This window comes from Prunus persica, chromosome G4 (genome assembly GCF_000346465.2).
Source record: "Prunus persica cultivar Lovell chromosome G4, Prunus_persica_NCBIv2, whole genome shotgun sequence".
Classification (NCBI taxonomy): domain Eukaryota; kingdom Viridiplantae; phylum Streptophyta; class Magnoliopsida; order Rosales; family Rosaceae; genus Prunus; species Prunus persica.
The window spans coordinates 1143608-1156852 of record NC_034012.1 but is presented as its reverse complement, the minus strand read 5'-3'; the positions used below and the strand labels follow the sequence as shown (position 1 = coordinate 1156852).

General features: G+C 37.8%; 2 protein-coding genes and 1 pseudogene across 2 annotated transcripts; 2 read left to right on the top strand and 1 right to left on the bottom strand.

Moving 5' to 3' along the window:
• Positions 85-5028, top strand: LOC18779132 (beta-glucosidase 45). The gene is made up of 12 exons (XM_007211768.2): positions 85-474; positions 594-660; positions 780-838; positions 2398-2473; positions 2569-2643; positions 2805-2892; positions 2975-3227; positions 3329-3444; positions 3524-3782; positions 3860-3962; positions 4078-4186; positions 4428-5028. The coding sequence occupies exons 1-12, from the start codon at positions 316-318 to the stop codon at positions 4621-4623; spliced, it is 1560 nt and encodes a 519-aa protein (XP_007211830.2). The 5' UTR covers positions 85-315; the 3' UTR covers positions 4624-5028.
• On the top strand, positions 5985-9445 carry LOC18780275 (annotated as a pseudogene).
• On the bottom strand, positions 9452-13155 carry LOC18778676 (RNA pseudouridine synthase 6, chloroplastic). Its single transcript, XM_007213465.2, has 9 exons — positions 12837-13155; positions 12240-12368; positions 11877-12131; positions 11720-11801; positions 11484-11599; positions 11341-11395; positions 11054-11165; positions 10436-10605; positions 9452-9924 (listed from the first exon to the last, which is right to left on the bottom strand). The coding sequence occupies exons 1-9, from the start codon at positions 13070-13072 to the stop codon at positions 9646-9648; spliced, it is 1434 nt and encodes a 477-aa protein (XP_007213527.1). The 5' UTR covers positions 13073-13155; the 3' UTR covers positions 9452-9645.

Here is a 13245-nt window from a genome sequence, read left to right as displayed (position 1 = left end):
GTCAACGTGATTATGATTTTGAGTTTTTTCTCGCTCGCTAAAATGTCACATCTCTTCCTCTGGTCTTCATTTCAATTCCTTGTTTTCCAAGGACTGTTTGCTGATGCTTCTGATTACTGCTAGCAAATCGACCAATAATGGGGGCTTGTCAGTTAGTTGGTCCCATGCCTGCCACAGATGTTGCATCAAAAAGGTAGTGCTTATTATTAAATAAGCTTCTTTCTCTGTGAACTTCATAAGTTCCAGTTTGATCAAAAAAAGAAAAGAAAAAAAAATACACTAATTCATTCATACTTCATCCTTTTAAGCATTGTTATGGAGAATTTGTCAGCACTTCATGCTGTCCTTGTGGTTGAGATGTGCTTTTCAATTCTCATAGAATCTTGTAATCACATATCTTTGAAAGGAAGCTCAGCTTCATCATCCCCTTTCCCAAGCAACTTCCTCTTTGGAACTGCATCCTCTTCTTACCAGGTATCTTGCCTTCTCTTATTATATATATACACGCAGGCAAGCAAGCGCGCGCGCACACACACACAGAATCAGTTTGTTTTAGTTATATATTGTCGTTTCTTCTTCATTATTTTTCTCAGTTTGAGGGAGCTTTTCTGACTGATGGTAAAGGCCTCAACAACTGGGATGTTTTTACTCATAAGCCTGGTTAGATTAATGCTTGTGTTTTACTCCTTTGAATTTGATGCTTTACTTTCCCTCACTCCGAAGGCCCCATTGTCTTTCAAATCCAATGGGAGAGTTATTTTGGCTTGTCACACTCACAGGTCATATCTCAGATGGAACTAATGGAGATATTGCTGTTGATCAGTACCATCTTTATCTGGTGAGCTAAGCTCTTGAATAAACCTTATTTGCATCTGCTTCTTCTCAATGATGATGACAACATCGCATGTCCATTAATCCCTTTTTTACTTTTTTCTTTTCTTTTTACAGTTGTCATTAATAAGAAGAATTGCTTATCCTTCTTACTGTTTTGTTAAACTTGGAAATTGTGGGGCTGGAATTCTCTAATATCCTTCTTTAACCCAGCTCAAGCACAAGACTTTATCCGAGTTGGATTTGCACCCCAGATTCTTTAAACAATTGCAGTTTTCATTCTTTTACTTACAGAAACAGAGTCTATCATGTGTTGTGTATTTTCCCTTTTTCTTCACTAGGCAAGGCAACTAAGGGTTTACTAAGGAGCTGGTCCCATAAAGAGATGCCAAATTTCCTTGTCTATATACATGAATGGTATTAAATGTGGGAATGACTAAATACTAGCGGTTAATATGTTAAGAGCATCTACAATGGGCTCCCTAACCCACTTTTTTAGACAAATTTTAGGGAGGATTTGAAAAAATACAACTCCAACCATACTCCCTATTCCGGGATCGTTAGGGGTTTTGTTTTTGGGAGCTCACGAGCAACTTCCTAGTGGGTTACCCATTCTAAGATTGCCCTAGCCCCAACTCGCTTAACTTCGGAGTTTCCATGACTCGAAGCCAGTGAGCTCCCAAAAGGCCTTGTGCTAAATGAAGATGGGTATGAACATATAAGGCACATCACCCCCCTCTCCGTTGGTCGATGTGGTATGTTACAGTTTGGTATGGTGGACTGTCATGGACTGGATTAAATCCTGGGACTTTCTTGGATTAGTTCGGATTGGTCTAAGCTGGATTAAATACTAACCTACGTTTGGTGCTGCATCGGACTAAGAAGCTGAATTATAAAAATAGTGAAGACCTATGTTTGATGTTGAGTCGGACTATAAATTTTTTTAAAAATATTTAAATATAATAATTTATATGTTTAATGCTGCTTTATTTAATGAGTATTTCAAATCTTTAATTAATGTTAATTATTTTTTAATAGAGATGGGCCAATTAAAAAAGAATTATAACATTTATGACTCCCTAAACTAGAGAGCATAATTGGAGTTTAAATTTTATGGGGAGCTCCTAAAATAACTTTTATATGTTTTTAGTTAAAATTTAACTAAAAAATAGAGAGCATGGTTGTGGATGCTCTAAATCCTTAGAAACTCTCGATATAGACAGCTGATTAAGAGCCTGGACCACCCCTCAGAATCTTAGGATGGAACAATAAATTTTGCTCAGACCAAAAATAGAAAAACTAATGAGATTATAAACCCCACTCCAGTTGTCAATTATTCATGGGAATTTCTGGTGGATAGTTTATCAATTGATTTGAGCTAGTAAGATCATTACCGTTCGAAATGTATGTGTCCAAGTCGGAATTAGAGCGGCAGAACAATTGGTGTGGACATTGAAACTTTTCACGGCTCTAGATAAAACAATAATGTGTGTTGAGTTTTATTGCTAATCTGGATTAGATGTGCTGATAATCCTGTCCTGCTTTGCCGTTCCTATGAAAAATCAGGAAGATTTAGATCTCATGAGTTACATTGGAGTTGATTCTTACCGGTTTTCTATAGCATGGGCAAGAGTTCTACCCAGTAAGTTTTTTCATTCCTTCAGAGAGTGTCCACTTTGATTAATAGCATCCAATGTTCTCATATCTAAAGTCACTTGTATTGTAACTTTGAACCAGAAGGAAGATTTGGAAAAGTGAATAGAGCCGGCATTGACCACTATAACAAGTTCATCGACGCTCTTCTGAGCAGAGGTCTTCTTTGTTACCATTGTTGATGTGATCATCCAATTCATTTTTGCTGTATTACTTGGTCAAAAATCATCACAGTTTGATTGATCACATAACTTCTAGTTCTTGAACAAATATGACAAATATTTAAGTACTTCCTCAACAATATCCATGTCCTGTTCTAGGGATCCAGCCATTCGTGACATTGTCTCATTACGACATTCCTCAGGAACTTGAAGACAGATATGGAGCTTGGCTAAGCCCCAAAGTGCAGTATGTAGCAAGATTCCCCATCTGTCTTAACAAGTTACTAATAAGCAAGAACTATGGGATGTAATTTAATTTGATTTTGCAGGGAGGATTTCAAATATTATGCAAATACATGTTTCAAATTATTTGGAGACAGAGTTAAGTACTGGGTGACTTTCAATGAGCCCAATGTTGTAGTTATTCGTGGCTATAGGTCAGGGATTTACCCACCATCTCGTTGTTCTAGCCCATTTGGGAATTGTACTAGTGGGAATTCAGAGAAGGAGCCTTTCATTGCGGCTCATAACATCATTCTATCCCATGCAGCTGCTGTGAATATATACCGAACCCAATACCAGGTTTTCAACAATGTCCTGTCTTCATCAAATTTGTAGGTTTAAGATTGATCCGTGAGTAGAATTGATTTGGCTTTGTTCTAATGCATGTCTTTTACACTCAGAAAAAACAAGGAGGTAGCATTGGAATGATCATGAATGCTGTATGGTATGAACCCATCAGCAACTCCTTAGAAGACAAGTTGGCAGCTGAGAGGGCTCAATCTTTCTACTTGAACTGGTAAGAAGTTTCTCATGTTTCTCTGGCTATACATCCATACTGAAGCATGGTCACACAACAACGAAAATGTTTAATGCAGGTTCTTAGATCCAATTGTACATGGGAAATATCCTGCCGAAATGCGGGAGATTCTAGGAGCTGATTTGCCTATATTTTCAGAATCTGATGTGGAGATGCTGAGGAAGAACAGATTAGATTTCATTGGCATCAACCACTATACCAGCTTTTACATAAAAGACTGTATCTTTTCGGAATGTGAACCAGGACCAGGAGCTTCAAGGACGGAGGGTTTCGCTTTGCGAACCGCAGAAAAAGATGGAGTCTTCCTTGGAGAACCAGTACGTAATATCTCATCTTGTCATCATCACTACAACACTTAATTTCTGCAATTTACCCAAACATTTTGTTGATGTAGACTACGGTTGACTGGCTGTATGTGTACCCTCAAGGAATGGACAAGATTGTAACCTACGTAAAAGACAGATACAATAATACACCAATCTTCATCACAGAAAATGGTAAGGTGTAAAATCATATATTTTATTAAAACTGACCCCTACCCTCCCCAAAATACAGCCAGTCAAATATTGGATCCGGAAAAAGATTCTTATATCATTGGACTGGGTCTTGTAGGGTTTGGTGAGACTGAGGTTTCGAATTTCACCAATGAAGAATTACTCAATGATGTCAAGAGAGTGAAGTACATGAGGTCCTACTTACATGCACTAGCAGAAGCAATGAGGTATGCCCCCCTCATCTGCCCAAGGCATATGGGGCCCTTGCATTTAGTTCTTGAACTTTAGGTTACACTCAGCTATCATTGTCACCGAACGAGTGCACGCAACGTTCCTCTCTTAATAATCAATCATGTCACCACTGCATACAATTATTGGATGCAATAATTTCATGGTAATAACACTCTGGTGTTTTGCGCACAGTTCAAATGTGGTGGAAACTAATTGAATTTTTGGTAATATGGTCAGGAAAGGAGCAGATGTAAGAGGGTACTTCGTGTGGTCGTTGCTTGACAATTTCGAGTGGACCAGTGGATATACTGTTCGGTTTGGACTTCACTATGTTGATTATGCCACTCTCAAAAGAACTCAAAGGCTCTCAGTGGATTGGTACAAACAATTTATTTCTAATCATACGGTGCAAATCTTAAGTGCCACAGCATGATCAAGAAAATCAATGTAGAGAGCATTCAACAGCAGCAATCTTTTTAATCAATCAATAAAGCCATTAGAGTAGTGTGCGCGCCGCCTTACACTAGAGTTCGATCCTCCTCCTCATACATTAGAGTAGTTTATAATATCGTGTCCGTCAAAAAATAAAGCCATCTTCCCAGTCATAGTGTATATCTTCCCAGTCATATAGAATGATGAAGAGAGGCAATACTATACTGAAGTGTTTAACAATCAAAACACAGGGTATCTGATCATCAAGATCATAGCCATGGACTTGGTTAAAAAAATCATGCTCTGTTCTGCGGGATATGGTTTAATTAGACAATTGTATTGTAGGTTTCCTTCTGTTCACCGGTTGGAAAAATTGTATTGTAGATTTTGTAGTAAATGAGAACAATGTTTGAATTGATGTTGTCGAATTGAGTATAGCCGCACGGTTATACATTTAAAATATTCTATTTATGGGTATAGCCGTGCGGCTATACTGTTAAAATATTCAGCCACGGTGCTGTACCTTTAAAATATTTTATTTATAGAGTATAGCCGGGCGGCTATACTGTTAAAATATTTTATTTATGGAGTATAGCAGCGCGGCTGTACATTTAAAATATTCCATGTATATTTTAAATTCGAGTATAGCCGGACGGCTATACTCTTAAAATATTCTATGTATGGAGTATAGCCGTCCGGCTATACTATTTATCGAGTATAACCGTTCGGCTACGCGTTTAAAATATACTATTTATCGAGGATAGCCGAGCGGCTATACGCTTTAAAATATACAAATCAACTTTATCTGTCATTAGTTTTTTGTATAGCAAATACAGATCAAGATAGAATCTGAAACTATATTACAAGTGAAGAGATAAAATGACAGATAAAGAAGAGGAATGGGCTAACACAGCAGCATGATGGGGAGATCTCTTTGATGTGACTTTTGTGGTGCATGCATGTTTTAATTGCTCCTGCTTCATCCAAATGTTCCCATGATGCCATCTCTTTTCTATACTTTTTTAATGGTTTTGTCAACGTGATTATGATTATTTTGAGTTTATTCTCGCTCGCTAATGTTACATCTCTTCCTTTTGTCTTCATTTCAACTGCTTGCTTTGCAAAGACCATTGCTAGCATATATATATACCATCCGACCATTGCTGATGCTTCTGTTTAGCAAATCGAACAGTATCAATTATTTGGTTCCATTCCACGTCTGCCACAGATGTTGGATCAAAACGGCAATGCTTATTATTAAATAGACCTCTTTCTCTGTGAAACTTCATAAGTTGCATTTTATCACAAAAATTTAAAAAAAAACGAAAAATTATTTCTACCTTCATACTTTCAAGCATTGTTATGGAAAAAATTTTAGCACTTCATGCTGTCCTTGTGGTTGAGATGTGCTTTTCAATTCTCATAGTGTCTTGTAATCACATATCTTTGGGAGGAAGCTCAGCTTCATCATCCCTTTTCCCAAGCAACTTCCTCTTTGGAACTGCATCCTCTTCTTACCAGGTATCTTGCCTTCTCTTCTTTACGCACACACACAGAATCAGTTTGTTTTAGTTATAAATTTTCATTTCTTCTTCATTATTTTTATCAGTTTGAGGGAGCTTTTCTGAATGATGGTAAAGGCCTCAACAACTGGGATGTTTTTACTCATAAGCCTGGTTAGATTAATGGAGATATTGCTGTTGATCAGTACCATCTTTATCTGGTTAGCTAGGCTCTTGAATAAACCTTATTTGCATCTACTTCTTCTCAATGGTGATGACAATATTGCAGGTCTATTATTTTCAGTTTTACGTCAAATGCAGACATATTATTAATATTCCATTAATCCATTCAGTCCAGAAGCTACTTTAAAAAAATTAAGAAGAATAGCTTTAAAATCCTCTGATATCTTTCTTACTGTTTTCTTAAACTTGAAATTAATTGTAGGGGCTGGACTACTAAATTCTTCTTTAACCCAGCTCAAGCACAATACCTTATACGAGACAATTGCAGAATTCATTTTTTACATCCAGAAACAGAATCCATCTTGTGTTGTGTATTTTTACCTTTTACTTCACTCCATTTGCTACTAATGGATGTGGTCCCATAAAGAGACATGCCAAATCTCCTTGTCTATATACATAATGGTATTAAAATGAGGGAATGGTTAAAATGCTGGTGGTTGGTTAATATGTTGAATCCTTCCAAGTTTTGGATATGGACAGCTGATTGTAAGCCTGGACCACCCCTCAGAATCTGATGATGGAACGATAGATTATCATCAGAAATAAAGAAATAATGAGATTATCAACCCCACCCAGTTGACTCATTGTCCTGTACCTCTTGTCGCTTGTATTCCATTTGTATATAGAGTTTTGGGAATTTCCGTTGGATAGTTTATCAACTGATTTGAGCTAGTAAGATCATTGCCGTTCGAAGTGTACGTGTCCAAGTCTGAATTGTTAGAGCAGCTGAACAATTGGTGTGGACATTGAAACTTTTCGTGGCTCTAGATAAAACAATAATGTGTGTGAATGTTATGGCTAATCTAAATTAGATATGCTGATAATCCTGTCCTACTTTGCCATTCCTATGAAAAAACAGGAAGATTTAGATCTCATGAGTTACATTGGAGTCAATACTTGCCGGTTTTCTATATCATGGGCACGAGTTCTACCCAGTAAGTTATTTCATTCCTTCAGTAAGTGTCAACTTTGATTAATAGCATCCAATGTTCTCATCTCTAAGTCACTTGTATTGCAACTTTGACCCAGAAGGACGATTTGGAGAAGTGAATAGAGCCGGCATTGATCACTATAACAAGTTCATTGACACTCTTCTGCGCAGAGGTCTTCTTTGGTTTCATTGTTTATGTGTTCATCCAATTCATTGTTTCTGCATTAGTTCTTGAACAAATATGACAAATATTTAATTCCTTCCTAAATAATCTCCATGTCCTGTTCTAGGGATCCAGCCGTTCGTGACATTGACTCATTACGACATTCCTCAAGAACTTGGAAGACATATATGGAGCTTGGCTAAGTCCCAAAGTGCAGTATGTACCAAGATTCCCCCATTTGTCTTAACAACTCACTAATAAGCAGTAACTATAAAGCGAAGTAATTCAATTTAATTTTGCAGGGAGGATTTCAAACATTATGCAAATATATGTTTCAATTTCTTTGGAGACAGAGTTAAGTACTGGGTAACTTTCAATGAGCCCAATGTTGCAGTTATTCATGGCTATAGGTCAGGGATTTACCCCCCATCTCGTTGCTCTAGCCCATTTGGGAATTGTACTAGTGGGGATTCAGAGAAGGAGCCTTTCATTGCAGCTCATAACATCATTCTATCCCATGCAGCTGCTGTGAATATATACCGAACCAAATACCAGGTTTTCAACAATGTCCTGTCTTCATCAAATTTGTAGGTTCAAGATTAATTCGTGAGTAAAATCGGTTCGGCTTTGTTCTAATGCATGCCTTTTACACTCAGAAAAAACAAGGAGGTAGCATTGGAATGGTCATGAATGCTGTGTGGTTTGAACCCATCAGCAACTCCTTAGAAGACAAGTTAGCAGCAGAGAGGGCTCAATCTTTCTATATGAACTGGTAATAAGAAGTTTCTCATGTAATATTTCTCTAGCTATACATCCATACTGAAGCATGGTCATACAACAACGAAAATGTTCAAAGCAGGCTCTTAGACCCAATTGTGCATGGGAGATATCCTGCAGAAATGCATGAGATTCTGGGAGCTGATTTGCCTATATTTTCAGAATCTGATGTGGAGATGCTGAGGAAGAACAGATTAGACTTCATTGGCATCAACCACTATACCAGCTTTTACGTAAAAGACTGTATCTTTTCGGAATGTGAACCAGGACCAGGAGCTTCAAGGACGGAGGGTTTCACTTTGCAAACCGCAGAAAAAGATGGAGTCTTCCTTGGAGAACCAGTATGTAATCTCTCATCTTATTATCATTACCACAACAACACTTATTTTCTTGTGCAATTTACCTAAGCTTTTTGTTGATGTAGACTTCAGTTGACTGGCTGTATGTGTACCCTCAAGGAATGGACAAGATTGTAACCTACGTAAAAGACAGATACAATAATACACCAATCTTCATCACAGAAAATGGTAAGGTGTAAAGTCATATATTTAATTAAAACTGACCCCTACCCTCCCCAAAATACAGCCAGTCAAATATTGGATCCGGAAAAAGATTCTTATATCATTGGACTGAGTATTGTAGGGTTTGGTGAGACTGAGATTTCGAATTCCACCAATGAAGAATTACTCAATGATGCCAAGAGAGTGGAGTACATGAGGTCCTACTTGCATGCACTAGCAGAAGCAATGAGGTATGCCCTCAACTGCCCAAGGCAAATGGGACGTCTTGCATTTAGTGCTTGAACTTTAAGTTGCACTCAGCTATCATTGTCACCAAATGAGTGCATGCAATGTTCCTCTCATAATAATCGATTACGTGATCACTGCATACACTCCTTGGATACAATAATTTTCTCTATATATATGGTAGTGACATTGTGGTGTTTTGCAAACAGTTCAATGTGGTGGAAAACTAATTGAATTTTTGATAATATGATCAGGAAAGGAGCAGATGTAAGAGGGTACTTCGTGTGGTCATTGCTTGACAATTTTGAGTGGACCAGTGGATATACTGTTTGTTTTGGACTTCACCATGTTGATTATGCCACTCTCAAGAGAACTCAAAGACTCTCAGCGGCTTGGTACAAAACATTTATTTCTAATCATACGGTGCAAATTTTAAGTGCCACAGCATGATCAAGAAAATCAATGTAGTGACCACTCAAGAGCAGCTATCTTTTTAATCAATCAATAAAGCCATTACTTCCCAATCATATAGTTTACATATTACGGGTACAATCTATCTTGTAATTCTAGAAATCAAACATACGAGACAGACAGGCACCCTAACTCTAGCAAACGGAAAGGACCATACCATGCAATTGCTTGGCATCCCCCTTTTCTAAATTTATTGACACCTCCACCAAGGAGCTCTAGCCTCAAAAGTGTGCTTCCCATCATCCCATGATATCTGACATGCTTGAAGACCAATAGCAACATTAGGTTCCTTTCCATGCCGTGCAATCCACTCTGCGACGGCTGTTTCTTTATCATTTTCAGTAGTATAATGCTTCTTATATTGGCCAAACGGGTTCAGTCCAGGACTTTCCATCTCTGCAACTGCAGCTGGCATGTACATGGAATCACCTACTATAGGTGCACCGCAGGCTGCCAGTTGCGCTCGAACCTGCATTGTAAATGTAGTTATTTCCAAAGCAATAATCCAAATCTGATCTTACTTGTAACACCAACTAATAATACAATCGTCCATACTCTTTTAATCTTTAATTCTTGAGTAGTCAATGACAAAACTAAATGAAACAGAAGGCAATAACCATGACAGAGTCGAGCAATGCGTCCCTTGTGCCAAAGAACCTAAAAATCACGGTTTTCTGAACAGTTAATTGATATATCACTTTTCCACAATCTTGAAACTACTGAAATTTCTGCCTTTTGAAGTATTATATATACTCTTGAGGCAGCTGGACCTCTCTTTAAAATCAAAAAGTAGTTTCATCCAGGAGGCACAACTTATTTCCTCCTTTGGCCCCAATCAGAAGCCACTATTAAGAAGACAGTATCTCAGAGATCTCAGAGAAACAAATTGAGGGAGTGGTCACCATCTTGCTCCAAATAGAGTGGGAAAAGAAAATGATACTAATTAAATTCATATATTAGTACAATCTTTTGCTCCTTACCTGATGAGTCCGCCCAGTCAAAAGGTTGATTTTACATTCATATGCATAATCCTTTGAAGGCCACCCACAGTCTTCAACACAATATTTCTCTTCAACGACGGCATTTGGCCAGGGAATCTCCTTGCATTCCATGACCTCAAGTTGACACAAACTCCACCTTTCAATGAAATCTGCATACCACAACTTTTTGAGCATCATCCAGAAGGAGAGGAGTTTCCTATCAAGCATAGAAGTCTCATAGTGTATAACTTTTATTTTCTTTTTCAGGTTACATTCATAAAGTATCTTTCATCAATTGAGTTTGTGAAGAAAATATCTTTGAAGTTACATTTATATAAAAGAAAATGAAACATAATCCTAAAGCTTGTTTTTAACAACAGCCTGTCTAGGCGAATCATCTCACCAAATGCCTGTGGAAAGTAATGGTTTCCTAATTTTACATACAAGTAGCACAAACTGAAGTCATCATTTCAGCTCCAACTAGGAAAACAGAAAAGGAAATAAAATTTGCAAAACAATGTGGTGAGAAGGTAATGACTTTAAGTACTTGACGCATTCAAAATGAAACTACTCAAACTCCAAACTAATTTCAATGCAGTGCTAGAAATAGATTATTACCTTCTGAAATGAGTCTAGGAGCCACATTAATTGGACGCATGTAGTGAGTAATTATTCCAGTTGGTACAGGAGCAGCAGCAAGAGCAAGGTAAAGCTTCTTCACTTTTTTCTCCTAGGTATAAGCAAAGAAAAATAAACTTAATGACCTAAGAAGATGGAGCTCGGGGTTGGACTGCAGCAATAAGGAACCACTCAGATTCATAGTTATATAGCAGCTGGCCTCCCCCTCCCTGTAATTAAGGCTAGTTCAATCTAATATACGCCAATGTATGGTATTGCAAACTTACTCTGATTTTTCCATGAAAAACTGAGCAATACTCCTTGGTTCTAGCTAAGACAACACTGCAAGTGAGTTAGTACTGTAGTATTTATACCACAACCTCTACGTCTCAACAAAAACCAGGACAAGAACTAACATAATATACCATACCATCCTTCTGTACAATTATCAATCTGATGTGTAGTATTCAGGGGGGTTGTAAGTCCCAAGGCACGAGTAGCAAAGGTTGCACAACTTTCTTCGATGTTGTCTGTAGTTCCTCCTACCTGAAAAAAATTTGCCATAAAATCATAGTAGTAAGCAACTAATTAACTATTCAAAAGAAAAATATTTGATAATGCCATAAAAAGAAATGACAAAACACATGATTCTGAAATGATACGTACTGTTGTACCAGCAGGTTTGTCCAAAACCACAAATTCTTCAGATACAGCTATAATTCTTGATTTCCAGTCAATGTCATAGCACCTGATCAAAATCTTGAGGTGAACAAGAATTTCACTTGTAAAAATGATGATAGACCTGTCAAATATTGTGTTCTACCTAGGAAAACGTTTTGGGTGTACATGCACACGTAAGTATGTTCCAGCTTCAACAAATTCGTCTGCATGTGTTATCCGGAAAGTTTTCTGCGCTTCTCTTACAGTTTTTCCTTTGATCGAAGCTCTATTCTTTAGTACTGATGGTGCTGTGACTTCTTTAAATACCCTCATTTGCTCTGGGGTTGCGGTTGGAGGAGGCTTTGGACATACAAGGGCATAATACACAGCTCCAAAATGGATGAGATCTGCAACAAACCTTCAAAGAATGAAATTTTTTCTATTTATCACCCGAACTTGATAATGACATAAATCATATGCCATACATCAACTGAAAACAATGAGAATACAAAAGAGCAGCACTCACTGAGGAGGAAGATCCAGAGTTTTACAGATATATTCTAGAACAGGCCCCCCTTCTGAAACAACCAAGTGCTCAACTCTTGGTGGTCCATTGTGTGAGGGACATGGAAGCAAGCGAGTATATTCAGGGTAGCTGAAAGAAGATATGCTATCCAAGTCAGTAAACCAAAAGAAAGGTAACTACATAAAGAATGTATAGTTTCTCATTGGTTAGGACGAAAAAGGGCAGAAATAAGTGCTAAATGTACCATTGCATACCCTTTTTTAAAACAAAAGTTGGGGAATAAAAAGGACGCTTTGACATTCTCAAGCCATAAACAATGAGGAAAATAATTAACTTAAAATTTCATGGAACGTTTCACTCAGTTTTAGTTAAAGCATCTACTTTCAAGTTTTAACCAATCCATATGCCGAAATTGCAGATACCCAACAACATATAAGCAGTAAATATTAAAAACTTTGGATTCCAGCATCTTCATTTCCAATCAAAGTGCACCAAATTTTGACCAGTTTAGTAAAATGCTCACTTTCAGCAAAAGAATATAAAAACAAAAAATTAAGCCAAAATCTCAGGCATTAAAGTTGGAAAATTTGAAGGTACCCATTTACAGAAGAAACGGAAGTTGGTTGGGTAACGCCTTGTTTCAAGGATTCGCATGCAAACGTAGTTCGTTTCTTTGAACTCCGAGAAAAACAAGCCACCTTAACATGCTTGTAGTTGTTGGCGTGTTCACTGAGAGCAACATGGGTGAGTGCTAACGTGCGCACAAGTGCCACTGGCGCACTGAAACTCCGGCAACCATTGGCCAACATTGAGGTAAAGCTCACAGACCCCATCTTCCCTCCAAGCCTGAAGCTGAAAGTACAACTACCGCGGTGCTTGAGGTGATTTTGAGGCGAGGTTTAACTGAGATTTTGATTTCAGAAATTCGGGTACGAGTCGGGGTTTAACATTGCAAAGGGCCAGGTCCGTGAAACATGACCCAAGTTCGACCCACGACTGATTGGGC